This window comes from Brachionichthys hirsutus, chromosome 14 (assembly GCF_040956055.1).
Source record: "Brachionichthys hirsutus isolate HB-005 chromosome 14, CSIRO-AGI_Bhir_v1, whole genome shotgun sequence".
Classification (NCBI taxonomy): Eukaryota; Metazoa; Chordata; class Actinopteri; order Lophiiformes; family Brachionichthyidae; genus Brachionichthys; species Brachionichthys hirsutus.
Genome location: NC_090910.1, coordinates 6,940,820 through 6,968,038, shown reverse-complemented (window position 1 = coordinate 6,968,038; position 27,219 = coordinate 6,940,820). Strand labels below are relative to the sequence as shown.

Sequence of the window (27,219 nt, the reverse complement as noted above, 5' to 3'; positions counted from 1 at the left end):
TTATATTCAGGCACATCAAAATATGCTTTGGTCCTGCTATACAGCCATCAAGGCAACATGGTCCAGATAAGATACTATTGGATACTGTATTTCTAACAAATGATTAAGGATAGGAAAAAGAGAAGATGGTTGGAGAGTTGATGAGGAAGTAATAGGGAAGTGATGGAAAAATTCGATCAGAGTCCACACAGGAATGTCAACTAAGTACTCTCTATTCAGAAGTCTGCGGTGTTCTCTCAAAGGCCTCATCTTCCCTTTAATTGCAACCTTTTTCTCAGCAATTCTATCAATTTGCCATTTTGTAAAAAAAACTGCAAATAAAAAATGGCATCATAGTTGCAAACTAGTTATCGTTCTTAGAGTAAATAATTGTGACATAAAATATTACTTAGCTGTATGTTAGTTACTGAGGCTCAATCACGCGGCAGTTGTAAATATCAGGCGCTAAGTTACTGTACAGGTTCCCTAAATCATGCGAGTTTCTCTAAAGACATTATCGATGTTAGATCAACTCCTGTTGCCGTCAACGATGCCTCTGAGGTGTAAAACGTTATTTATACCAGTGTAATGCTACTTTCCATGATTTATTCATGTCAATCTTAGCTGGCTAAATGGGTAAAAAGTCGCAAGTGAAACGATCAGTGAATTAAGTCTCTGTGGATTTTGCCTTCCAGCAGATGTTTGATTATATATCTGAATGAGCTGTCATTAAAAATATTCATAAATAAATCATTCCCACTGTGGAAAGAAAAACATTGATTGTGTCGTCTCTGTAAAAACCCTACTCTTCACGCTCTCACAATTTTTTTGTGCATCGACATTCCTTCTCTCCAGTGTATTTACCATTAAGAGGGACTAAGGATTCCATTATGTCTTCGGAGCTCCCACTGTGTTATTGAAGCCAGAAGCCAGTGTGGCTTCCGTTCATAAAGATACTAATGACATAATCAAAAGGAGGGAGGCTGAGATAGAGTGAGAGATTCTCTGTTTGTGTCTGTATATGTTCTAGTAATTCTGATGTAATCGCAGGCTCAGGCCCAATTAGCCTATAGAGTAGAGGGCAGGTCTGTAATAATCCTTATCCCTGGGCATAATGGCATATTAAAGCAGCAGTGTACAGAATAAATTAGTGTTTCTAAAGAAAAGGAAAGGAAAGCGAGGGCGAGAGGACAAATGTGTCGTAGGAAATATGAGTAAGGGAATGGTAATGTTAAGAGAGGTGGGGCGATTATAGGGAGTGAACTGAACGGACACTTCTTTGAAAACCAAAGTTAAACTTCAATCTCATTTTGAATAATACTAGAACATTTTAACTGGCATGTACAGTTATCGGGCAGCACTCATGCTCATATACTATTGAAAAATAACGATTTGTTTACCTTCTTTGCTACCACTAAGGCCACGGAAAGATGAAACACAGGATCTCAGTCACACATTTAAAATATCCTTCATTGCCCTCTTCATATCGGACTTCTAATTAGAGTTGATTCGAGACAACAACAAAACATCCAGGCATTGTCAGAATGCAGGCAGCTGCAATGAAGAAAGATCCATCTGAGCCCAAGAGAAATATGCCAGTTAAGACTGACTGTGTTGTTTTCAATGAAATTACGTAGTAATCCTTCAGAAGTGAAGGAAGAGTTTGTGGCACATTTCTACTCCTAGCACACTAGTAGTGATGCATTTTCAGTGAACCAGCGGACAGGTTTGCCAGAGCTGTGGGAGTGGGTAAGAACTGTAGCAGACAAGAAGGCTATGCAAGAAGGTGCCACAAATATGTTGTGTAATTTCTCTCACTGATGGGGGGGACAGGAGGTCTGCACTGCAGTTTAAAGGCAGAGTAATGAATAAAAGAGTGAATAATGACACACATACAAAAAAAAAGCTAAATCACGCTGTCAAGCTGCGATTAAATCCACCAACTGTAAATGCAGCACGTTTAACGCAAGTATCTAAATGTGGGAATTGCCTTCTATACCAACCAGTGGAAATGGAAACACCTACTAGAAACACAAAAAAGTAAGTATATAATAAAAAAAAAACAATTCTAACATTGCCTCATAAAAGATCTACAGTAAAACACGAGTTACCAGGTGTCACAACTTCCATTCCATATCATTTATAATAAAACTGATAGTTTGAGTGGAATAAATGAACTAAGCTCGTTCTTGCACAAACTCACCAGATGATAGGTCGACTCGGTTGTTGCTGGTCTCCATCGTCACATTGATGTGAACTACAACCTTGCTGTCCTCCAGGGAGATCTCCAGCATGCCGTCGTCGAGATTGCTGAAGAGGAGAAGTCCATCAGGGTTCCATGTACGAAACTGGAAGCTCACAGATATTGTGTTGTGATTGGCTCGGCCCGGCAGCTGCAGGAAGCTGGTGGCATTGAAGAAGACCGGGAAGGTGTGGGTCTCCGCACAGGAGAAGGACAGGTTACGCTGTTAGAGAGAGATGGCAACAAATAGAAATAATAATGGTAAGGGGTCAATTGATTTTCAAAGAGAAAATACAAAAATTAAAAATATTCCCTTCAACGTTGCCGTGTTTACAAATTATTATTATTATTTTTTATGACATCGTGTATTTATTCACTACGCTTTTGATGCTTTGTATCTACCCTCTACATGTGTAGCGTCTGATGTTTCCGGCTGAAACTTTGCCAAAAGAATTCTTGTTGACATTACAAAAAAAGGTCTTTGTCGGCTCATCCTCTTTGAAAAACCAAACGGAATAGTAACCAAGGCGATGCTTTTGAGCTGAAGAAAAACAAGCATTATTGCATAATTTAGCACTAATTACCATTGAGCCACTCCAACCTTATGCTGTTAATCAAATCATTATGAGATACTCAATAATGAGAGCTGCCTTCCTAACTAAAGATGATTCCTGATTGCCTCTGTGTGTGTTGCGTGTGTTGTATGTGTTTCAAATCTGCAAGTACATCCATTTTGAGGTATGAGTCACCAGAAAGAATTGGAAGTGCAGCTTTAATAAACTTGGTTACTGCCTTGCTTTGTTCAGCAAGCTCGCCTAAGATTGATGAAGAGACACTGGCTGTTCATTCTGGAAGAGTCTATTGGAGGCTCTTCAGTAACTAACTTAAGGATTGCAAAACATTTAACGTGCCGCAGCTCCACCGAGGAGTCCTCCATATTGATTAGGTGAGGCAAGGCATTTAGTTTGGTCTTGATGCTGTTGATATAGGTGGAAAACAAACTACTTCACAGATGATGCGGGGTTGAGATTCTGTTCCATGCTGGAACTAAATGGCAGCTGTGATTTTAACAGGGGCCACAATGGCAGGAGGCAAACACACGGTGAGGCCGCTGGTGGGTCACTTGCATCCGATTAATTATGAATCTAGTAAACTATTGTGGTACGATGAATAATTTACCTCTCACGCAGGTCAGAATGAAAGTTAGCGAGACAGTAGAAAGTAAAAGGCGAGCTTGAGGCCCTTCAAATTAATGTGGTAGCATCTGAGCGATTTCAATATGTGTGAATGTGCTTATTACAATGTCATATTTACTTACAAAGCTGGAGGTGTCCAGCTTCTTTCGTCGGGCCAGGTCTGTGACGTTGTCTCCATTATAGTTGATGCTCTCCATGCAGCCTTTAAAGTTCTTCCGTCCTCCTCCTACTGGCTTCCCGCTGTATGGCATCCCTCCAAAACTCAACTTCACAAAAACAGAAGCGGTAAGAAGGGATTATGGTGTTAAATATACACATTATGGCTTCCTTTACCTTTGATTAGCTAAAACTACATGCAACATGGAATTATATTTTATTCTGGCAGTACAGTTTTATTTTAGTCAGTCCAGTCTACCCCAAATCGTGGAAAGTGCTGCATGAAAAGCCGGTCTGCATTTCATTTCTTCTACAGTTGTACATGTCTTTTTCTTCTTCAGACGTTGCTCTGAGGGGAGCCAAGAAGATGGAGGGCGCTGTGCAATTACCAGTCGATATAGTGTCTGTCCAATATGTGTGTACGTGTATTTGTGTGTGTTTATATATGTCTGTGGTGATGCTCCAGTAGTCCTTGTAATTAATGCCAAGGGTAAACATAAATGCAGAGAGATTTTTAGTTGACAGCCCTAAATAGGAGCAGGAAATGTACAGATGTGCATTCACACACACACAGAGAAACACACGTGCACACAAACAAATTAGAGTGCAGCAGCAGCTTATTAGTAAAAGCTGGTTTGTTATTTGATATTTAGTCAGGTGGTAACACTGGTGGGATCCATTCAGGGTTCACGGCAGACACACACACACACCTTTAACAGATGGCTTGATTCAACACTAAGTTTTAATTGGACTTTTATTGGAGGCTAATTTTCAATTTGAATTTTGTATGTTATAGTTTAGCAGATCAGCCATACAAGTGATTGCCGGTAATAACATTCATATGACACATCAATACAAACTCAAATGCAAACACTTGTATACTTGTACATCTGTTCCACATTCATGGCTACACATGCTGGACTCACCTACATTATGCACAAACAAATGTATTTCACACCGAGTCTGCCTTCCAAAATCAATTTCATACTTTATGTATTATCATCCTAACTCGTATTCCACTACAGACTGACATTGATTATCTGAGTTGTATGGACAGAGGCTCTTTTCCTGTGTGGTGTAGATGAACTGTGCATACAGAGGAGGCCAAACTGCAAACAGCAATGAAGAGTAAAATCAGTAAAGCATACAAGAACAGGTAAAGAACAAAGATCCCAGGAAGTTGAGGAAAGTTATCAACATCATTAATTTTTTTTAATTAATTAGAAGTGATGGCATCTGTCTCACAAGTCTGGAATAATCATGCATTCCTGTTGGAACCAGGAACGGTTTGAGGGTGGGCAGCTCACACAAGCAGCTATTGTATTCTGTGCAGGACATCAGGGCTGCTCAAGGGTCCTAAAGCAGAATTCTCAATGTGTTTTCTCCAAGTTCATGTTACAGAGTACAACACCACCCTACGGTACGTGGAGCATGAGAAGTTTTTCGACTTGTATTTTGAGACATTCACACGGGAGGAAGTACCATCCAAGCAGGACCAAAACTCCTCAAGGTTTCTAGTTGTTGGAGAGATGTACACTTGGACACTCTCACTCTGCAACATAGAATGTTTATCACATCATTGAGCTGTGACACTGCAAGTCTCTTTACGCCTCACGTTGTGCCATCCCCTCTGAATTAATTGATAATAGAAATTAGAGTTGAGTGAGCAAAGTTAAGAAATTAAAAAGTGAAACTTTAGAGTTTCAAGGTTAGCAATTCTGGTTTAGTATTTTAGCAGGCCAATAGTTTAGGATTTTCATTGTAAAACTATACAGAGTTATTCATATATTGCTATTGCTTTCAGTCAAATCTTCATTAGATTTGTGTTTATAAAAAGCTTATGGATCCGATAGTGTAATAAATCAGCCTTGGCATAATGCTACAGACTTATATATTGTCCAGCTGCAATATATCAGTTTTTCAGGAGATGAATTGGAATAGGTTTAGCTGCTGAGGACAGATTGATGCGCCTGGCTCATGTCCTACCTGTCATGTTGCTGGTTCCACTGTTCCCAGGCTCACGTTTGACCTGCTCCTCTAGGATATTTACACAGCATTTCCAGTTCTGTTCCTGCCTTTTTATTTAGGCTCTTCTGCCCATCCATCTTTATTCCACAGTATTTACGCAATGGAAATGTATTACTTCAATGATTGTAATTGTAACACAGATTGTAAAGTGTATATTATTATGGATATCATGGAGGGCTGTGAGATAAACATTTGGGATTGAATATTTTTTGCCTTCTCTTTAGAATAAAATAGTCTCTCAGAATCCTCAGAAGACAGGAGAGTTTATGGATGAACTCGTAAAATGCTTTGTTTAGAGCACACTGGGTAGGTTGTAGATTAAACCTTTAACTATGATTTCTTTCCCCCCCCTTACACTTATTACTAAATATTTACTGCAGGCTGTTGTGGTCATAGAAAAATGACAGGACCTCCTTTTAAATTAGCCCCCGAGAAGCCTCGCTTTCACTATGCTTTATTGTCTGCCATCACAGAGGGTTGTTTTCTGGAAAAATAATGGCCCGATTACAACACGAAGAAAGGGCATCTGTCATTACGCAACCAAAACAGATATGGCATTCATTTTCTGTGGCATCTATCACAGTGCAACAGTGGAACAACAGGAGTTTGGGTGGAAAGTACACACTGCAAAAAAAAAAAAAGAATCCTGTTGATAGAGGTGGTGAAGGAGACGAGAGATTGGGTAAAATAAGTGTGAACACACAGGCAATCACAGCATGGAGTGCGCTCCAGTGTTGTGTCAAAGTCTGTTACCCCATTTATATGTTTTCCCTTACTGCCAGCACTTAAGAGGGTTCAAATCAAACCCGACATTGGCTTGGTATTATTTCGACCAGATCAGAGTGAAGTAATAAAAACTGCCTCATCTCTTTACTACTGAGATCGCATCTGATAAATAGACACACTGTTCCATCCATCCATCCATTTTCTTGTAGACGAGACAACCTCAATCGTCTTGTTTAACGCCACTTTATCCACCTTGCGGGCCACGGGTGCCAGCCAGAAAATTATCCAGGGACTCTAAATAAGCTAGGAATAAAAGTCAACATGTTTTTATTTGGTAGGTGATCGCTATTGCTTTTTTGAGGGGTAAATGTGCAGCTTAACATAAAAGTCAGAATTCTGTTTAATCAATGTGAACATGTTTGTTCTTAATAAAGAAGCCAGTCACCTGTAGAGCGGGACTGAACTGATATATATGCCAAGCATTACTCATGTAAAGCCAGGCAAGCTGAATGAAAGAGGCAGCATTCAAGTGATTCAGCTCTTCCATGGTCTACCAGCTCTTTTTTCATTATTGTAATAGCTGACACATCTTTTCTTTTTTGGCTTTTTTTAAAAGATTCATATAGTCTTATATAGGAGGATTGATTAACAAGTGTATAAATGTCATGCTTCTTTGTCTGCACACACTGCTACTCACCTCATAGTCCAAATCGAGGTGGTCAAACTCTCCATTCGTCCTGAAGTGTTGAGTGTGCCTGTCTAAAGTGAAGTTGACGTTGCGACGGTAGCGCTCAATCACCAACGCGTGCCAGTGATTGTCATCCAAGAGGCTGCCAGTAGTCACAGAGGTATGACCCAGGATGGAGCCGTACTGATTGCTGCCTGTAATTAACATGACATAATAATAATAATAATACATTACAAATCTCAGACTTTGCACTTGCAGTCAAAGATGAATGAAAACACCATGCATGCAGTTTATGAATTTGTCTTTATTTTCAAACCTGAATGGAGACTAATGAACAGATTTATTTTTCAGAAATAAAATTCATTAAAAAACATAATTTCCCATTGAGGCAAAATAACCTGACATATCAGTACATATACACAATGTGTTTTGCACGTGACCATGAAGTTTATAGATTTTAGCATAGCCATATTTTACTAATACCGTTAACTTCTAATCTGATACTCTTGAACAATCTAACTTGTCCTTATACCGGTATAGACTTAATTTACATTGAGTGACCAGAAAATCTTAGATTGCAATCGATCTTGAAGGTGTCCACGATCAATGTTTAAGACGACGAGCAGACGTCGCTGGATTTAATGTCCTTTCACTAATGTAACTTCTGTTTACGTCTGTCATCGACTACCAGCCACAAGAAGAAACAAGAGTAACGTAGCCAAACAGACTTGTTAAATGGCCATATTTATTCACGTGGCCCATCCTCACATGGACAAATATCGTGACTAAGAATAATATAAAATGGAAATATTCATGGTGAAAATTAATAAATTGCAACAAATTAACAAAAGAAATGTGCAAGTTAGATTACGGATCTTTATGGCAATAAAAACTATTACTGTATATAATTTCTAGGTCTAGTGACCCCCTGGAAAATGTTACACCAGACAACAGACAACACCATAGCTGGTCAGCAGTAAATGATGCTCCACATACATTTAATTAACATGGCTGTTCTTTAAATAGTAACGCTTTATAAACTCTATAAACATTTTTATCTTGACTTACATGACTTACATTATGATTGTAAAATATTAGAAGTCTTAATACCAAGCTTATAATGATGATGTTCTTTTGAACTGAAAAGTTACGAGAAGCAAAAACAAGCGTGATGAAAACAGAGTACTTTCCAAGTGATGCCCACCTAAGTTTATCTGCAACAGCAGCTTTGCCTTCCAAAGCTCCAGGGTGATGTAGTCTCCCTGTTGGCCTTCCCCATGGAGAATCACACCCTCGCTCTCTGATGTCTTGAACCTCAGTGCAATCACATCCTTAATGATCTTCATCTTCTTCACCTGCACAAATGTAAAAAAGCACCATGACCCCACAAGTGTCATATTTCAATAAATTATGAAGAAAAAAAAGAAGAAAAAAAGCTACTTTTTCTTTCGAATATTCAAAAAGGCACCTTCCTGAAAATGCAGGAAATATTCCTTTTCTGATGATTTACATAAATATAAATATTGGTTTTAAACCTTAAAAACTGAAATTGATATGAACATGGAATTTAATTTGCCGGTTTAGTCAATGCAATTGAATAATTGAATATTTAGATAGAAAATCCATTACCTTAAAACGGTACGAGATCACACCCTGTCCATCAAAGTTTATCACGCCCGCCCCTAAAAAGCACACAGAAAGATGAAAATAGTAGCGTTAGCGAGAGACAGACAAGAATAAGATGGAAATACACTCTTTCCTTCCTGGCAGCCATCTTGGATTGCTGCCCTTTTCATGATTTCATCCACATCCATATTTGCCTGAGATTTCTCCACGTCGTTTGCCTTTAATATCTGTGTGACCACTATCGCTGGAATCCATGTTTACAGTGAATTTTTTTATTTAGTAAAATCTGTCATCCTGTACCTTTAACTTTGACTATAACCAAGCAAAACCCATAATAAAAGTTTAGCAATTGGTGCGTAGCTTTAATAAAATCTTATTTCACTGGCTGAAAATCTGAACCTTTCCCAGAATGCACCTGTTTTGGCCTTTCTCGCTTCATTTTACAACGGCTAAATACCATTAGCATAAATTGTAAGGGATTGTTTTGGTAGTTTATGAAATAAAGACTGTAAATCGATGTATTTCTCCATTGGTAAACTATGGATTGTTTTTGCTATTTATAACATTTCAGAAAAGCTGCAATTAGTTTTTCCGTTATCTTTTTCAGCTATTCATAACCAAATCTCCAGTGCATATGTGTATTCCTTGTGTTCCTTGATAGATCAGCCTGAAAACAGATTTAGTATTATTTGCATAAATAGGTCACAGGTTGAAGTCAGTGATACGCCTGCATTCTTTTGAAATTTGCCATGAATGAGAGTGATTGCCTTTGTACAGAACATTTAATTTGCACACCCAGTTCCTGCCTGTCTTTTGTCTCACATTTCCAGCTCTACAATGGCCTACCTCATCTATGAAATAATTGATTTTATGTTGAACCTATGTTCATCAAAATGGAAATGAGCATGTAAATTCCACAGCATGGTAGAGCCCAACTGCTCTATAGCCTCTAGCTCTGACAGTCTTTCATTTCATAATCCTAGATGACGCATGTATGGTACGGCATTTCATTATCATACATTTTCAACACCCAGAATTGTCATCTATAACCAACATATTTGGTGATTATGCTGGAAACATTACATCTATATTTATCTGCCTCCCTCTCCTCCCACTACTTGGCTTTTGTCTTCTTTCATCCTTGTTTTTTTGTCACTGCCCAACACCGTGCTTCTCTCCTCTTTCATCTTTGGCTTGTGATGCAGGAGAAAAAAAGTCGATTCTGAGAGAGCCAGAGAGCTGAGGAGTGACGGATGAGTAGAAGAAGAGACAAATGTATGAGTTCTCGTTTTATGACTGAACGCTGAAGAAAGGGGCAGTGACAGCATAATCATCGGAGAGTACTGTTGGCTTCAAAACACAGCTGACAGACAAGTCTGAGGAATGATGCACTGTGCTAGGCGGTGTATGGCCGTGTGTGTGTGTGTGTGTGTGTGCGTGCCTCTGATAGTCAGTGTAAAAGCATGTTCTCACCTGATTGTAGATTTACACATTCAATGTGCCTTATTCAAGTCTGGTGGACAACATTTACGTTCTATTGCCAGAAAGAGGGAGACTCATTTGGCCTCGGAATATATATTGTTCTCCTTTCAGTATTGTTGTTTACTTCAAGCACGATCATTGTCACCCTGCCTGACATGGTATCAGAGGATTACAATATTCATAAATAATAAGAATTTGACAATACATATATATGTTCTACTTTAAAACTATGAAGGAAAGCACATGACACATGGCTCATTTTAGACCCCTTATGGGGGTGCTCAAGCATCCCTAAATTTGATCCCTTAGCACCTCAAAAATAAACAATAAACAAATGCAAACAAACGTTTTCAGAAATTTTTTCAGCCCATTAATATTAGATGAACAAACAAACAAACACTGGCCATTACCTTCTATGATGTGTAGGGAATTTCCATACCAGATGGGATTCCACAACATAATTACATGCCGACACCACTACGAACATTTAGTATTGCTATGACTGATTTCCAATGAACGTCTCACTACAGATTTCACAGTGTTACACTCTAGTTTAGTAGGCGGTGCCATCTATGCAGCATCTTTAACATTCATAGTCTGCCTCCACAGTGAACGGAGAAGAAAACGATTACTGAATGCCATTGAGAAACTTTAAAAGTGAAGTAAATTGAAACTAATGTTAATCATAATGAATGTTCTGAGAATGTTGAATGGTGCAATGGCAAAGGACAAAGACAAGGATTACTTTTGTTGTCGAGTCTACCTAAGGGGCAGGTGCCTTTGGTCATGCTGGCGCAATAGCCACGGATTCAAACCCAATGAATCAATAAGTCAAGAAACATTGTCAAAACTCATTCCATTTAAAATAGCAAAAGTGACCATCTGCAGAGAAGAAGCTACGACCAGGAAGCACAAATCATTATCATTATTTAATGCTTATTATTTAATGGTGGAATGCTATCATGATCAGAGTGTGAGTGCAGTTGTGTTGTTGCTAAAGAGGGCGAGGTATAAACTTAGAGTGGACTGGATTTCTGTGAGTCATTGTTCTCTGCGTACACGTGCACATCTCTCCGTGCTTCAGCCACATGTTGTCCCTGCTTATCATTGCTGACTTGCCATTCTCTTGACAAAGGAATATCAACAAAAGGTGTGAGGACTGACTAGAATGCAAGACACAGGCAGACACGTACACACAGATATAGCCACAGTGTAATCGCATCTGTGGAACGAAAGATGTACGTGTGTCACTCCTAACAGTAATTTATGCTGAGCTTTAATTGAACAGTGTTATCGAAATCAATTTGGCAGCCTTTAATATGATGAGAGGAGAGTGGCTGCGGGAGTCAGTTCCCTTGATGATGCATTTGCGAGAAAGCAGGAGAAGGTGTACGAGTGTGTGCACATCTCCATTTGCCCGTCAGTCGATAATTGTGTTTCAAATATGTCTGCAGATTGTGTGTGTGTGTGTCCAGGCAGGGTTCCATACCAATTGTGATTAATTCTAAAACAGAATCGGCTCATACTGAATAAAAACAAATGAAAAAAAACATTGAGACTTGATTGGCACTGATAAACTCTCATTAGAGTCTCACTGTGGTTCAATAATTGTAAATGTTTAACAATTATTACTTCAAAATGCTTAAAGACTATACTGCACCCTATTGAATGTGAATGTTCTAATAGCATTGATTTGTTGACAATGTTTTGCAAGTACTACCGGTATTAGTATGTGTATCAATGTGTTGATAAACTTGAAGTATTAGAGGCAGAAACACACAAATGCAACAGTCATGCTTAAGAGTCAGTGTGCTTATCTGTGCTTTCTGCACTCACAGTAGGAGCAGCCATAGACTTCTATACGCAGACCAATTCTTCCTTCCTCGCTCCAGTCTAGCGGGACGAGCCTCAGGAAGCGTGCCACAATTCCCTGCTGCAGCTCATGGCGAACTGCACTCTCTGAGTTGGAGTTTCCAGAGAAGGCCTGTGAACAGATGCAGACACAATGAAATTAAATACATCAAAGCCACAAGCCTGGAGTCAAGCAAAGCAGCTTTGGGCCCAGGAGGAAGAGTGTTTGTTCCACTCACCACATCCTGGCCTCAAGGAGCACACTCACAAAACACATAAAACAATTATGTGTCTACATATCTAATATAATGTACCTGCCAGAATAAACCCTGGCTGCAGGGGATTGGAAGGGGAAATTGCATATTGTTGTCAACTTGAAATACATGCAAGACAAACCCAGCTAACATTATTTCATACTGAGTTGGAAGTTCCCAAAAGACTCACGGGGCAAGCAACTGATGTAGTTTACAGTCCCATATGTTATTATCTTTGGTGCAGATTCACTTAGAGCAAAGGTATCAACAGCACAGTGAATAATGTTATCTACTAACAAAACAAATAATAATAATAAGTTGCAGCTGTAGTAGTAGTAGTACTGATAATAATAGAAACATAAACAGAAAATACAAGTTAATGTTTTATTCATTACAAGAGAGGAGATAACAGAAAACATGAAATATAATATATAATTTGGACAAAACTAAAAACGAAATCATTCATTTTAATTTTAAAATAATGTATACATGCAATATCTACCATTTCTATTTTTTGTTTGACCTGAATTTGACCAGGAAATGCTTGAGATTATAAATCTCTTTATCCTCTTTTTCAAGAATGTCTTGGCCAAGAGAGGCAGCGGCACACAAACAGATTGCAAACGTACAGAATATGGAAAGTAACAGCTATTTGAATTGTGAAGTGGAAATATATTCAGAAAGCTGTTTTCCAAGGCTCCTGTAGGTAGTGTGCTCCATAGTTTAAGGCCAGATACCCAATTTTCTTTTGACCGTTTCTGGGAACTTCAATAAACCGACAGAGTTCTTGAAGGCAAATAGTTAATAAGGGATACAGCTTAGTTCTAGCTTTCTTTGGGAGGAGGAGGACCTTCAAGTAAAATTCTGAACCAGTGCCAGGCAACAAAAAGGGTAATAATGTTGGGTTGACGGGGGAGCTGCTTAATTTGGATAAGATATCAGCATCCTTTCTGATTTATGACTGACTGTACTCTTGCTATGATTCAAAGTCTTGTTCTTATCTGGATTCCACACACTCTTTACATAAGAGTGTAAATAGGACACTAAGATGGAATCTCCATCTTAGAGAGACCAGTAGACAACTTGAAAAGTGGCAGAGATTTCTTGTAATCGACAGAAGTCAGCTGTGAATCTCTATTTCTCGACCTAAATCAGCCTCTCAAAGAGTCATGTTCATTTATCCTATAAGTGAACGAATGAATGTCAAGTGCATATGTTGCAAGGTGTGGACAATGCATGGTGAATGTCTCGTGTCTGCACTGTTGGTAGTGCCTTTACACTGTGTGTGTATTGTGTTGCGGCACTCATTTGTTTTAAAGCATAGCAGAAACCTACAACATGATTGATGCACAAAACGACCCCTTCTCTCAACTTTTTTGCTCTTCGTTTCGTCTCCCCTGCTCTCTCCTCTTATGCTCCTGATCAGTATCTCTCCCTTCACTTCATCCAGCACATGATGAGGAGGACACACACTAATCCACTTAACCATAGTCCTTGAACTACTTTAAAGGCTGTGCTTTCCTCTCTTTAAACAAACATGCACACCATCATCGCCAGGGTTGTCCATTGCTTTTCTTCTGCACACACACACACACACAGACTGAACAGTTGGGACAAATCACCGGGGAGAAACATCATTAATAGCTTAGCAGGTAAATAGATGAGAGCAAGACACGATGGCCAGGTGCTCTGGTAGATAAGACATGAAGTAGGCCGAGCAAGGGGGCAGTAAAACTCTCTCCAGACAGCCTACTTTGAGTGGCCTCCTGAGGATGTACCCCTGACGATGTGCTATCTGCAAAGGAGGAGATGGTCAGGAGTTCACTCAAAGCTCACAGCCACTGAACCTCCATGGTTCTGAGGGGAATGGGCAGGATGGGAATAGTGCATCCTCAGAGTTTCCCTCCCTTTCATTTCACTCATAATTTATCCAGAAACAGTTTACAGAGAACACGCTCACGCAGCTCAACACAACTCATCGTAGAGCCTTTCGGTTGGCTTTAAGTGGGCCCTCGACTGTCTGCAGATGCAGAGGACCAGGAAACCAGGAAGGTTAAATGACGTGTTCAGGAGTACTTATGCTGCTTTCTAGCGAGTGGGCTGCAACTCACTCACACTGTCACTCATAATAACATGTTATTTTTTTTACTGGAAACAAGGTTTGCGGAATTCAGTCGTTCCCACTGTTTTTTTTCTGAGCAGCACCAATCATCAAATTCATGTTAATATTCAAAAGAAAGCAGATGGTGAGATGATAAATTGATGTGGAAAAAAGATGAGACTTCATCATTAAAATGCTCTTTATTCAGATTGTGAATATTACTAATTGTATTATCATTCAGTGTTCTGAACGATAATAACGATGAATGAACTAAATGGCCCTCCCCTCACCCTTCCCTTTTCAAGTTTGTAGGAGAATCTACTGTGGCCTTCAAGTGACAAACAATTCAGAACATTGTTCTCTGGAGCCGCTGTTTGGTTTGTCAGCTCTGAGCTACTGTAGAAACGTGTTGCTGCAACACAGCAGGCTCCGTAGAGGACTCTGTTAATATAACTATAATATAATAAGCTCATTATAAGCTAATGTGATAAATTATACTTCAATTCAGCTTCCACCCAGAAGTTTACAAAAACTTCTTTACATTTTAAGAGATTTAACAGTGATTCGTTTAGTCCTTCCTTTATTTTCATTGGAGCCATTCACTCCCCATTTATGCTTTTTTTTCCCGCTTTATAAAATCTGTTTCGGTAGGAGCTCCATGGATGAATCATTGATCTTTGTGACATTTTAAGGATGACTGAGGTACTACACTGGTGACAGGCATGCACGATGAATTGGAGATAAGGCTACTGTAAATAGACCAGCAATGTGTCTCTTGCATCTAACGACAGCCATGCATGCAGATGTCATTAGAGAACCACGTTGATTAAATACAATTTTGTTAGATTAACTTTTTATTGTTTTTCATTGACAATAATTGTGGCACATTCACCCCGTATGATCGAGATTTGTAAAATCATCTGCAGATCTCAATTAATCCAGTATGTCATGAGACAAAAAGCAAAAAACATTGTTTCCATCCTTTTCTTGATGTATGATTTAGAAGAACAAAAAGCACATGCGTCAGTTTGCATGCACACACTGAAGCGCATATGCACATCCGCTCAACTGCCCACACACCACCTTGCCATTCGCACCTTTCTGCAGCATTAAATCCAGCAGACACTTTCTTTTCCTCATTCCCATCAAGGAGTTTGAGTGGCACAGAGTAGGTGAGAGAAAGAAATAGAAGGAAAGAACAAAACCATTTCACATCTGAACCCCAAAGCTCCATTCCCCCATCACAAGTTTCCAGCTTCCCCCTTCTATTCCTCTATTGTGTTCATCCCACTGTTTGGCACTTATCTGTGTTTGGCTGAATGAACAGCTCAATTCAATGTCATTACTATGCAGAGTGGAGGGCAGGATAGGGAAAAGAAGAGGAGAAGGCCGACAAAGACGAGGAAAATCATGCGCTCTGAACACCTTGCAAAAGTCTGACTAGTCAACCATTTAATTCCTTCTCAAAAGTAAAATCATTAAACAGCAAACCAATGAGCAATAGGGATGAGCAATTTGTGTGTTACCAGCTATTTTAGTGCATGTGTGAGTATGTGCATGTTGCGCGACTGAACATTTTGTTTAATCAAAAGCTAAGGTAATTTATTTTTAAACTGCAGTCTTCGTTCAAATAAAAATAAGAAAATTAATTGCTCACACTTGGGAATCGTTACGAGGTCGAAGGAGAAAAATATTTACTCCCATTTTGTTTACGCCAGTAGAAATGTCCATATCTTTTTTGAATATTAAAAACTGGTCATGCTGTGTTTTAAAAGTTTAAAGTTAGCAAGGAAATCCTTGAAATCAATATAGTGTAGCGCTGTCATAATTTTAGCAATCCATGAGATCAGTGGAGGAAAGTCAATGATGGGAAAATCAACTCTGACAGGAAAAATAACATGGCGAGACACTGCGCATCTCCCTGCGAGCATATTACTCATGCAAACAAGATGGTCTAAGTAAGGCTTCAAGCAAAAGCTGAGTCGCAATTAAATGCCCAGTCCCTTTAATTAGCTGGTGTGGCTATGCATTTTAAAAATTTGACACAGAGACGGTTTAATTATTTGGATGCATAAAATCCCTTGAGGCCCTCTTGACTGATTCTGCACTACTTAGACTTAGACTATGCAAACAAACAAGAAGTCTTGACATTTTTGAGAAAATGGAAATGCTCATTAGTGATGATAGATCTGCTGGCGACAGAGATTTTCTGATAGACGGTGGTGCAGCTGAAAGAAGCGTAATTGATAAATGAAAAGTACATTCCCTAATAAATCAATGTTTTAAATAATGCCATAAATAATGTTTAATAATGCATGTTATTCATTAGCCTTTTTTCTGCAGGAAATATTGGTTAAAATCAGGATCAGTATATATTTGTTGAGTGAAAGGAATTTGTAGAGAAGCCCAATTATAAGCTGGCTGAATCCAGTGACTAAAGCAAATATAAGTCCAGGCTTTTATTTGAAGGTCTGAGATAAGTTTTTATGGATGTTGGCATGCTTGTGCCCACACACACATACACACACTTCCTGGCACTACACTGCCTGTCACCAGTGTAGTACCTTAGTCACTGACTAATTTTCCTTGGCTGTGTCTGTGTTTATATGTGTGTGTCTGTGTTAGTGTGTATATGCGTGTCTGTTTTGACAGCCAGACACAGGTCTCTTCACAGAACAGATCTCTAGATACTGACAAACAACAAGTGGAAGCTATTTTCTGGGGTTTGCTTGTTGCTACTGGACCAATTTTTTTTAGACCAGTGCAGAGTCAGTGCCATTGAGTGTGTGTGTGTTTCTTCTTATAACAGAGGCAGGGGAAATCAGTCAGGCCTGGTCTGGTCCTTTGTTTTTATCGACAAGTGCACTGGACAGAACAGAAGGACCACAGAGAAATGTGTGTTTCTGCAGAGCCCTGTGGACGGCTGTGTTTGTGTGCCAAAGCAAACAGCAAACTGTAATAACACTAGATTCAAGTTATCAATCTTTAATCCATTGCAAGACCCAGGGAATTACTAATAAACTAATACAATGTAGAAATAATATGCGTTCTATTTAGAGAGTATAATACAATAATCTGCTGTTTTATCAGTGCTGGGATTATCGTCTCTGTATGTGTGCGCTGTAATGTAAAACCACATTTTACATTACATTAACACTGTATATTATTTATTATATCATTGTGTGTGTGTGTGTGTGTGTATCTATAAAGCAATTAAAAATGTTTTTATATTGTTATTAGCATTGATTTGAGTGTTTTTAGACGGCCGGAACGGATGAAATTGGTTTCAGTTATTTTATATTGGAAAAATTGGTTTGACATACAAATGATTTGAGTTATGAGCTGGGTCCTGGAACGAATTATACTCATGTCAAGGTATTACTGTACTTCAATTTCAGCTAACAATTACCATGGGGAAATCAAAATAAACGAAGAATGCACTGTAAAAAACGGTAGATTCAGTATTACTCCCTGTAACATTAAATTATAAGTGGTGTGCGAAATATTCGCCTGCACTGAATTAAATATTTAACAGGGTCTCACAAATACACACACAAATTGAGAAAGAAAGAGAGAGAGAGAGAGAGAGAGAGAGAGCGAGAGGAGGAAACAGGTTATAAGAAGCCATTACAGACTGAACATTTGGCACCTTCTCTCCTCTCTACTCACCAGGGACCAACACTGATCGAGTGAAGGCTGCCTCCTTGGCTCTGCAACCTCACACACCACACGGAGCAGGCACACACCCCGTTTAAGTGTGTGTTAAGTGCAGATTTCTTCACCATGCCACAAACCCACCATAATTTAGAGCATGCAAGTTGTGACACGATGTTTGAGGGGGCGACCACTTTCACATTTCAACTCCTCTCGCCTCTCACCACCAACACCCTCAGAACTTAGACAATAGTTGGAAGACTTGTAGACATCGTTTAAAAATAGACAAAATTCATTCAGTAAATTGAGTCAGACGCGACTCACCAGAAACAGTCTCTCTGCCCAAATAAAAAGTGTTTATCAGAATACCACCTGTGCACTGCTGACATAAAATAGAAGGCTCTAATGGATTCTTCAAAAGTCTTTGAATTTGAGAAAAAATCACAAAAAAAGTGCAAGAATAAAAACATGATTGTACATAAGCCATTACAGACTGAACATTTGGCACCTTCTCTCCTCTCTACTCACCAGGGACCAACACTGATCGAGTGAAGGCTGCCTCCTTGGCTCTGCAACCTCACACACCACACGGAGCAGGCACACACCCCGTTTAAGTGTGTGTTAAGTGCAGATTTCTTCACCATGCCACAAACCCACCATAATTTAGAGCATGCAAGTTGTGACACGATGTTTGAGGGGGCGACCACTTTCACATTTCAACTCCTCTCGCCTCTCACCACCAACACCCTCAGAACTTAGACAATAGTTGGAAGACTTGTAGACATCGTTTAAAAATAGACAAAATTCATTCAGTAAATTGAGTCAGACGCGACTCACCAGAAACAGTCTCTCTGCCCAAATAAAAAGTGTTTATCAGAATACCACCTGTGCACTGCTGACATAAAATAGAAGGCTCTAATGGATTCTTCAAAAGTCTTTGAATTTGAGAAAAAATCACAAAAAAAGTGCAAGAATAAAAACATGATTGTACATAAGCCTTCAAGCCATTAATCTTGACCAGTATCTCAACTGTGACTTGTTGGGTCCTTGACATTTTTTTTTCTGGAAGGTTCTTGAATTTGATAAAACTGCCATGAGTCACTGGACTGCGCAGTGCAGATCACAGCAAACTGCAACATAGGAGACTGTCGTTTCCGCCACTCTTTCTATTTCAATTCATCATAATCCTCATCCACACTCAGCACTTTTGAATTTCCATGCGACGCTTATCTGTAATGAAGTGAAGTGACATTAAAAACGTTCGAGCTCCATGAAGTTATTGAAGCGGCTCAAGATTCAGAGCTGAAAGTTAGAGGAAAAGCAAGAAAAGTCAAGCTAGTTGGAGTAAAACATTTGGGATCTGGATGTAATAATTAATTTACAAATGGCAAATGGCAGCTTGAGTTTTTGTGTGAATATGTGTGCTTTCTGATTTCATCTTTTAGCAGGTTACGTGCTGGGTCAAAAAGAGTCAGGATAACAAGGGTGTTATTGCTTAATCATGCACAGATATAACTGAATGCCAAACCTCGAAAAGATCAAACGTTACTATCGCATGATTGCACCTCTTATGATGTAAATGAAGATCCCATCCTCAATCTACCTTACCAGTGGAAACAAGAGTAGAAGTTACAGATAATTATTCTCGGTATTACATGTTTTAACTTGACACAAAGAACAGTATCACTTATGTAAAGTACCATTAATGCATTTCCAAATTTTAAACATGCATACTGTTCATTGATGTTCAATAATTTGTAGTATTTAAATTGAACATTCCCCTCCAAGAGCATTTTCTATAAATTACTTGGTCATAGATTATTTCTTGATTTGTACATTATTGTTTAAAACGCCACCAGATCAAATAACTTTGAGTCATTCAACTTGAATTAATTTCTTGTTGACAAAAGGCTCTTAATTCTCGAACACAAATGGAGTCTTTTCGTCTGAGCTTGAACTGGGTGGGTTTTCTTGCTCAGGTGTGCAGCTATAAATTGAACAAAGGAGTCAGTCAAATATAGCTGTTTATAGAGTTTTCCACGATTGTCACAGTAAGTCTGACATTTCATGCCCACTCACGCAGCCATGCTTGTTGTTCTGAAACTGCAGAACAAAACATTAATTTGTCCATGCTATCGTCATGTTGAAACAATCTTTTTATATAAATGCAACCTGGCAACACACTGCGTTAGCCAATCAGAGTCTGGATGTCAGAGAAAACAAACAACAATCACTGTATTGATGTTGAGGCTTGGAGACGTTATACCTGGACCATACGAGGGGAGAGACCTCTTTATAGCAGCCTTCCATTGCTTCCAGCTGCCATCTTTACCAACTGGATGACAAAGAAAATGTCCTGATGATCTGCAATGAAGGTCTCAGGATGTGGTCTGTTTTCTTTCCATGTCATACTCAAACCTGGCGTTAAACCTGCTGATTATGAGCTCCATGAGCAAAAGCGCCACAGTTGTGGCAGAGTTTGCATAAGGTTGTGAATAAACAGAGATGATAAATTAATGAGGTTATAACAAAAATCACTTATATGTGCAGTCAGGAAAGAGTATTGGGACAAGGAGAAATGCATTTTTAATGTGAGCCTCCAGGCTTCTGTCCACACACAAACTGAACTATATTAACACTCTGTGATCATTTCTACTCCTCTATATCTGCAGACTTATACTACCGTGCTTGATGATCGAACAACGATGTGCCGTCAGGAGACTGTAACAACGTGGTAGAAAAGGTCTTCTGGAAACTTTGCAACCTTAGCCTAGTGGTTTGAGACTCATCATATGGGCAGTGGGCTGCAGTGGCTCAATGAGCCTGGGCTGGGAAGCGGAGAAGTCCACTGCTTCCCCGGTTCGAGTCCCAGCTCTGGTGGAATGTGGAGTGTGGGCTGGTGACTGGAGAGGGGCCAGTCTGCCTCCAGAGCACTGCCGAGGTGCCCTTGAGCAAGGCACCGTCCCCGCTAACGGCTCCAGGTGCGCCGACCACAGCGGCACCTTCACCCTACTCCCTCTCCGTGTGTTAGGGCCCTTTGATACATGTATTAATGTGTGGTTGTTTCATGGAGCCTGTTGTTCTAGGGTGAAAATTCGATTTTATTGTGTGTGTCCGCAGATGATGAGTATTTCATATGAACAATGCCCCAGCTTCACCCCACAATACCTTTTCTGTATGTCATCCATTCTGTCTCACACAGACAATTCCTCACAGCAAAGGCCTTTAAATAGTATTTGATGCACTTCTCTGAAAGTGTATTTCAATGTAAGAGCACTTTGCTGCATCCATATACACATTCCTCCTTTATAAGCACTTTAAGAATTGAGAGCAATTTTGAGCACTCATCAGTAATTATTTTTTTCCCTTGTCCTTGTCTTTCAGGTTCTTTGTATTAATGTGCACTTACTTTCCAGTCCTCGCTCGTAATTAAAAACCCTCCGGATAAAACTGTCAGGAAAATGCCGAAATGCAAATCTGTGCGGCACTTGAGGTCTGTATTTAATCACATGCAAAAAGCATAAAACATTGAGAATATAGCTCAAATCTACAAAGTAAGTGCTGACTTCAATTTTCTTGTTGCTTTTCTTTCCAAGAAGTGACAAAATCATATGTGTAAGTTAGCACAGACGTGAAAGTGAACTCTTCTTTTAGAGGTGAAAACTGCAGGTGAGAAGTAAACAAGTTACATAAGTGCACTTGGTTATTTCCTTTTCTTGCAGCCTTGTTGGTTCAAAAATCCTTAGGGGGGGAAAAGCTGTATTCATGGTTGGCCTGTCACCAAGGAAGTGTCTTGTAATGTGTTTGGAAGAAAGCAAGTTTCATGATGTATTTTTTGCATTGGACAGTTGGAGCTATCGTTTCGAGCAACACAGCAATCCAGTAATCCAACACAACAGAGGAAAAAGGTAATGAACAAAGATGGATTCTGGCTGTTGTAGGATGTGCCTTTGGGGGCTGTCCAACAAGATATAAACATTTCAAAGTAGATGAGCTGGTTTTATGAATTAACCTCCCTTTAGGTAGTGAAATTCCTCTTCATAAGCTACTGCTGTACTAAATACTAGTGCTGCCAAATATAATGACAACACTGTATGATGTGTTAGATTAACAGACCTGTCAAACGTACGGGTAGCTATATTTCACTGTTCTAATGGTTTCCTTAAACCAAAATGGACAGCTGACATCGTCCCGTTTCTCTGCAATGTTGATTTCCAGTAAAATATTAATTTTACATTGACTTTTTTTTTCCCCTTTGTGATATTTTCTTCTGAGAAAAAACAATGGCTGAAAAGGACCAACATACAACTTGCTGAATATTAGCGTAATGTACTATGGAATACTGTAATAAATACTGCACTGGATAAAGTATACCCCCTTTACTTACAGGCCATTACAAGTGATGAGCTATTTCTCCTGTCAGGTGTAACAATTATGGAAGCATCAAATCCAAAACCAAAAAAACAATACTATGTCAAAAACATAAAATTTTTTTTTTTATCTATGAATAAATCCATCATATCTTCTAATACAGCTGATAAATATTCCTGTACTGCACAGTTGTGTGATTTTAGGCATCCTTGCGAGTACGCTCTCCCGGGCATTGTCCTCTGTTATAATAGCTGGTATTTTAATTATCACAGTAATTCATCACTGTCGTTGTTGCTACTCATTAGTGAGGGAATAAAGATCACTCCTCACTAACGCAATAGTTCAGCAGCTGGCCAGGACTTTAACAATTATCCTCTACAGTAAATCAGAGTCACAATGGCGAAGTTAGAATTGAAAGTGTTTCTATCGCCACGGTAGTGAAAGAGCTGCGTCATCATTGTCGTGTCATGGCGGGCAGCGATTTTGGGGGGAAATGTTCTTGAATAGAACCATCATTCATAAGACAGCAGGACAGGAGGTTATCACTCCGGGGATCACTGCGTGAACCTCATCCAGCAGTGAATGGAATTGAGCCAAATGTGATTGGATGGGTTGAAATGGGGTCTAAAGGTAGGAATAGAAAGAGTTCCGAGGTGATGTCGATGCCCATCTTCACCTTAAATATAACCGTATGTGCATGTACGAGTCCCAAAGCCTCTGCGCAATAAGACAAGAGGCAGAGAGAAGCAAGTGGCTCCGATGTTTGCTTCTTCACTGCGGGGTTATTGATGGCACATGCCCAGCTTAAAATTATTAGCTCTGTATTTGTTTGCAAAAGCAATGTTTTTGAATTACACAGGCGATAAATTAAAAAGCAATATGACATAAATTGAGACAAAACAGACTACAGTTATAAAAACATCTGAGAGATGAATGTGTTTTGGAGTATTTGCAGCAATATTAGAGGCAATGAATCAGGGAAAATGGCAGGAGGAAAGCACTTTTGAATAAATAATAATCAGCAAACAATTATGATGCAGCACACAAAAATAACTTAATTTACTTGCACTGTAAAAGATCCATATTTGTCACTACATCCAGTAATAAGCGCAGTAAAAGATAATAATGATGGCACTATTTGTTTCTGAATGTGGAGCTTAATAACCGCTGACAAAAATGAGCACTTGCAGAAAACATTGTACACATTTGTGTATATGAAAACGCACAGATAACTAGACTTTTTAATTTCACAAGATTAGGCGAAGTAAGATGACAGATCGTTCCATACTTAAAGTTTAATAGTGCACATGAATATTTATGGAGACGCTTTATCTCCATAAAGATATCACATGCCCACAGTCAAGCCCCCCCTCTATTCCACTTGGTATGAAAAGATGATCAGTGCCTTCTTGCTTTATGACAGAGGTAGAAAAGGTTGCATTGCCGTCAGTTACAGTGGTCAGGCAATTTGTACCAATGAAATGCGTGTGTTGAAAAATCGGGCTATGCCATAGGTTGTTAATGTCCCGGTTAGACCATTGTGTGGTTTGTGCCAAGCCCATTTGCGCAAGCTGCTGAGAGGACAATGCTTGGCTCCACTTCCACCTAAAAACACTGTCACAAATCAAATTCATTTATTTTAAAGTGTTGATGGAGATCACTGCGATTTAGAACTGTTGATGATTGTTAGTATTCTGTATATATACAGAATAACTATATATATATACAGTTATATACACATATAATCACACACACAAACACAGCCTCTCCCAATGATTTCCATGTTGTCTTCTCACCTCCTGAGGCTGAAATTAGTGCTTTTCGAGGATTGTTGTCTGAGATATAACAAAAAAACGATGAATGTTTATGAACACCAGGTTTCCTCCCACACAAGATAAAAAGTAAAAAAAAAGCCCTTTCGTTTCAATAACAATGATGAGAAAACATTAGATTGTATAGATTTTTTTTTCTTTTTTGAGAAGACCTTTGACACGTGCATGTCGAATAAAACATTCATGTTTACATCAAAAATAAACAGGGCAATGTCTACAAATAGCTTTTGATATGATTTTCTCTTTTATCTCGAATCAACACTGTAAAAGTAAGTCAACTTCTGAGCTTTGTCTTTGATGGTGTTATCACACCCACACCCCCCCACACCCACACACACAACAAGTTCTCCCTCTCTCACCCAAATGTTGCCGTCTTTGTGATATGGTTTCCAGTTCCTTCCTGTGTCGCTGTAGAGGAGGCGGTATTGCGTTGTCCAGTCAGAGCTGCTGTAGCGACCTTGCGTTGCTATGGCGCTCACTTGCTTCCTGGAGCCCAGGTCTACCTGCAGCCACTGGTAATGGTCACTGTCCAAAGGTGACCAACCGCCTGCACCTACAAAGTTTGTGACATTTTAGCAAGATTGACAAGTTTAATCACCTTCATATTTCAGAAATCAATTTAAAAGTGTGTATTGTGGTATTATTTTTCTTAAAAAAAAGAAAAATACCTTGGTGCGTAAGAATAAATGAAAAGAAACAAACAAGAGAATGTTACTGGTACTAGATGGATAGATGATATAGGATGGATTATTTTTGGCATTCGAGACATATGACTTCAAATGCCGTCTGACATCTCTACAGATATGATCAGCTAAAGCTAAAAGATAAAGGCAAACCTGTCTGCCAAGAATGAAACCACAATTATGTGATAGATTCTATTGCTATGTAAATGATGGATTGTTAAGATGTAAAATACAAATTCAATCGACTTCGTTGGTTATTTCCAGTTATTCACAGTGAAAAGGGGGTTCAATATAGCAACATGAGTACAGATTATTATTACGGATGGTAAAATTATACAGAAACAAAAAAGCACCATCATGATTTAATCTGTGATTAAAATATGAAAGAAAAACTGAGGCACGGTGCCAGAATTTTATGTCTGCTATAGTGTGAGTGCATTTAAACCAGAGTGCAAAATACAAGGAAAAATGTACACACACTGAAACAGAGACAAGTTCAGAGTTTCTGCACACACACACACACAACGAGCATCAAAGATATATCGGTGCAGCCAACAGCCAAGTCTTTTACAGAATGCAACTGTGAAATGATTAGCAATAAGTGTGGGCGGTGGATGGACTGCAAACTGGCAATGTCACAGTCATCTTCTTTGATTCCCTTTTGTTGGAAACGGACACAAGTAGAGTAAAAGAAAACAATGAGCTGAAAGACAAGTGAAGAAGAGTGACTGATACAAATATGACATGGGCCGAGGGGAAACAGGAACATGGATCAAGGAAGAAAAAAGGACAGCGAGACCAAGAAAGCAGTCAGACAAGAGCATCAAGCATCGTGTGGGAGGCATGAGAGATGATAGGCATATGATAAAATAAAGGGTGAGGCAGTTTGTTATGTTCCCTCCACAACAAAACCCTACATCTTATCCAATTACAGAGCCATTACACTCCAGACTCGGCCCTGACAGATAACCAGACCCATATCAGTGGAAATACCAATACCTCAAAATCCAGTTGGAGCAAAGTCATTGCCTTCATGGGATACAATACTATCAAAAGGAGGAGAGGGGGAGTAAGGGTGAGGATTTGGGAGGGATGGGGTTATTGTAATAAGGAAACCACTTAAAAAAAAACAAGAAGGCAAGCTGACCAGTCAATTACTGATGTCATGTGATACTATGAACAAGAAAGGAAGATGGTGTGTCGCAAAGAGGCGAGGGGTGACAATAGAAGGAAGGAAGCAGAAAAATGTAAATGAGGGAGGAAAAAGGGCGATGGATGAGGTGTGAAGAGGGAGTGATAAGACAGGATTTTATAGCTTTGATATTGGAGAAACCTGAAATGTTAGCATGTAGATGGTGTGGAAAAAAAAGACACAGAGAAATATAGTTATGGTAAAGGTAGTGATGGATGAGGCTGGAACAGAAGAGAAGAGGAGGAATAGAGTAGAGGGAATGGGATGAGAACCTTGAGATAAACCGCACCCATTCCTCAACCAGCAGTGAGACCACAGCGTGGTTCAGTGACAGTCAGGTTTAGTTTTTTTGATAGACAGTTCTTTTTATGGTGGCTTAATGGGGTGAATGAAAGGACACAGTGATGGTAAGAGAAAAGGGGCTGAAAATGATGGAACAGAGTAGATGGCATGTTTAGGTTACAGGGTTACCAGAAGTAACAGATGGGAATGAGAGAGATTTAGAATTGCAAAGAGATGTTAAGGTTCAAAAGATTGTGCAAAGGATGGCATGTATCTGGTAGAGATGGAGTGGGGAGCAAGGAAGGAAGAGAGCTCTGAGCTTAAACGAGTTTGATGTTGGAGGTCATGAAGATCAAGGGATCCAAGTATAGGATGGGAGTGGAAGGAAAAAGAAAAGGACCAGAGAACATCTGTCATAGATATGTGAGGAAAAGAGAAGGCTGAAAAAGAGCATATGAGAGGTGAGAGGGGAAGGGGCAACTTGACAGAGGTTAGGATGGGGGTGAAGAGATAAATTAAAAAAAAAAAACAGCGGTGCAGAGCAAGGTGAGGGCCGGAGGGAGAAACATGGGAAGCGTCAAAGGGTTGATGGAATAAATTGGGGATGGATGCGGAGGCTGGTAGAAGGGGAATGGAAGATGAGATAGGGCGAATGATAGAACAGAAAACAGAAGAGGGAAAAAGGCAGGTGAAAGGGTAGGGGTGGACTGTCATGGGAAAGTCACCGTTCTCTCACCTGTCACACACACAGATGTTTGGGGAGGAGAGGAGGACTGGAGAGAGAACAGGGGAACAGAAAAGGTCAAAGAAATCACCTCTGAGGAAGAGACAAAAGAGGAGAGGGGAAGTAACAGAGACAAAGATTGGAAGATGGAG

The 27,219-nt window shown here is 39.5% G+C and overlaps 1 protein-coding gene across 1 annotated transcript in view; it reads right to left on the bottom strand.

Moving 5' to 3' along the window:
• The window catches only part of cntnap2a (contactin associated protein 2a), a 185,463-nt gene that overhangs the window by 63,383 nt on the left and 94,861 nt on the right, over positions 1-27,219 (bottom strand). Inside the window, exons 3-9 of the mRNA XM_068748225.1 lie at positions 24,546-24,739; positions 11,960-12,107; positions 8,645-8,697; positions 8,220-8,370; positions 7,025-7,209; positions 3,540-3,683; positions 2,183-2,444 (exon numbers count right to left, since the gene is read on the bottom strand). Coding sequence (XP_068604326.1) covers positions 2,183-2,444; positions 3,540-3,683; positions 7,025-7,209; positions 8,220-8,370; positions 8,645-8,697; positions 11,960-12,107; positions 24,546-24,739 — 1,137 coding nt within the window. The remainder of the gene's footprint in view (positions 1-2,182; positions 2,445-3,539; positions 3,684-7,024; positions 7,210-8,219; positions 8,371-8,644; positions 8,698-11,959; positions 12,108-24,545; positions 24,740-27,219) is intronic.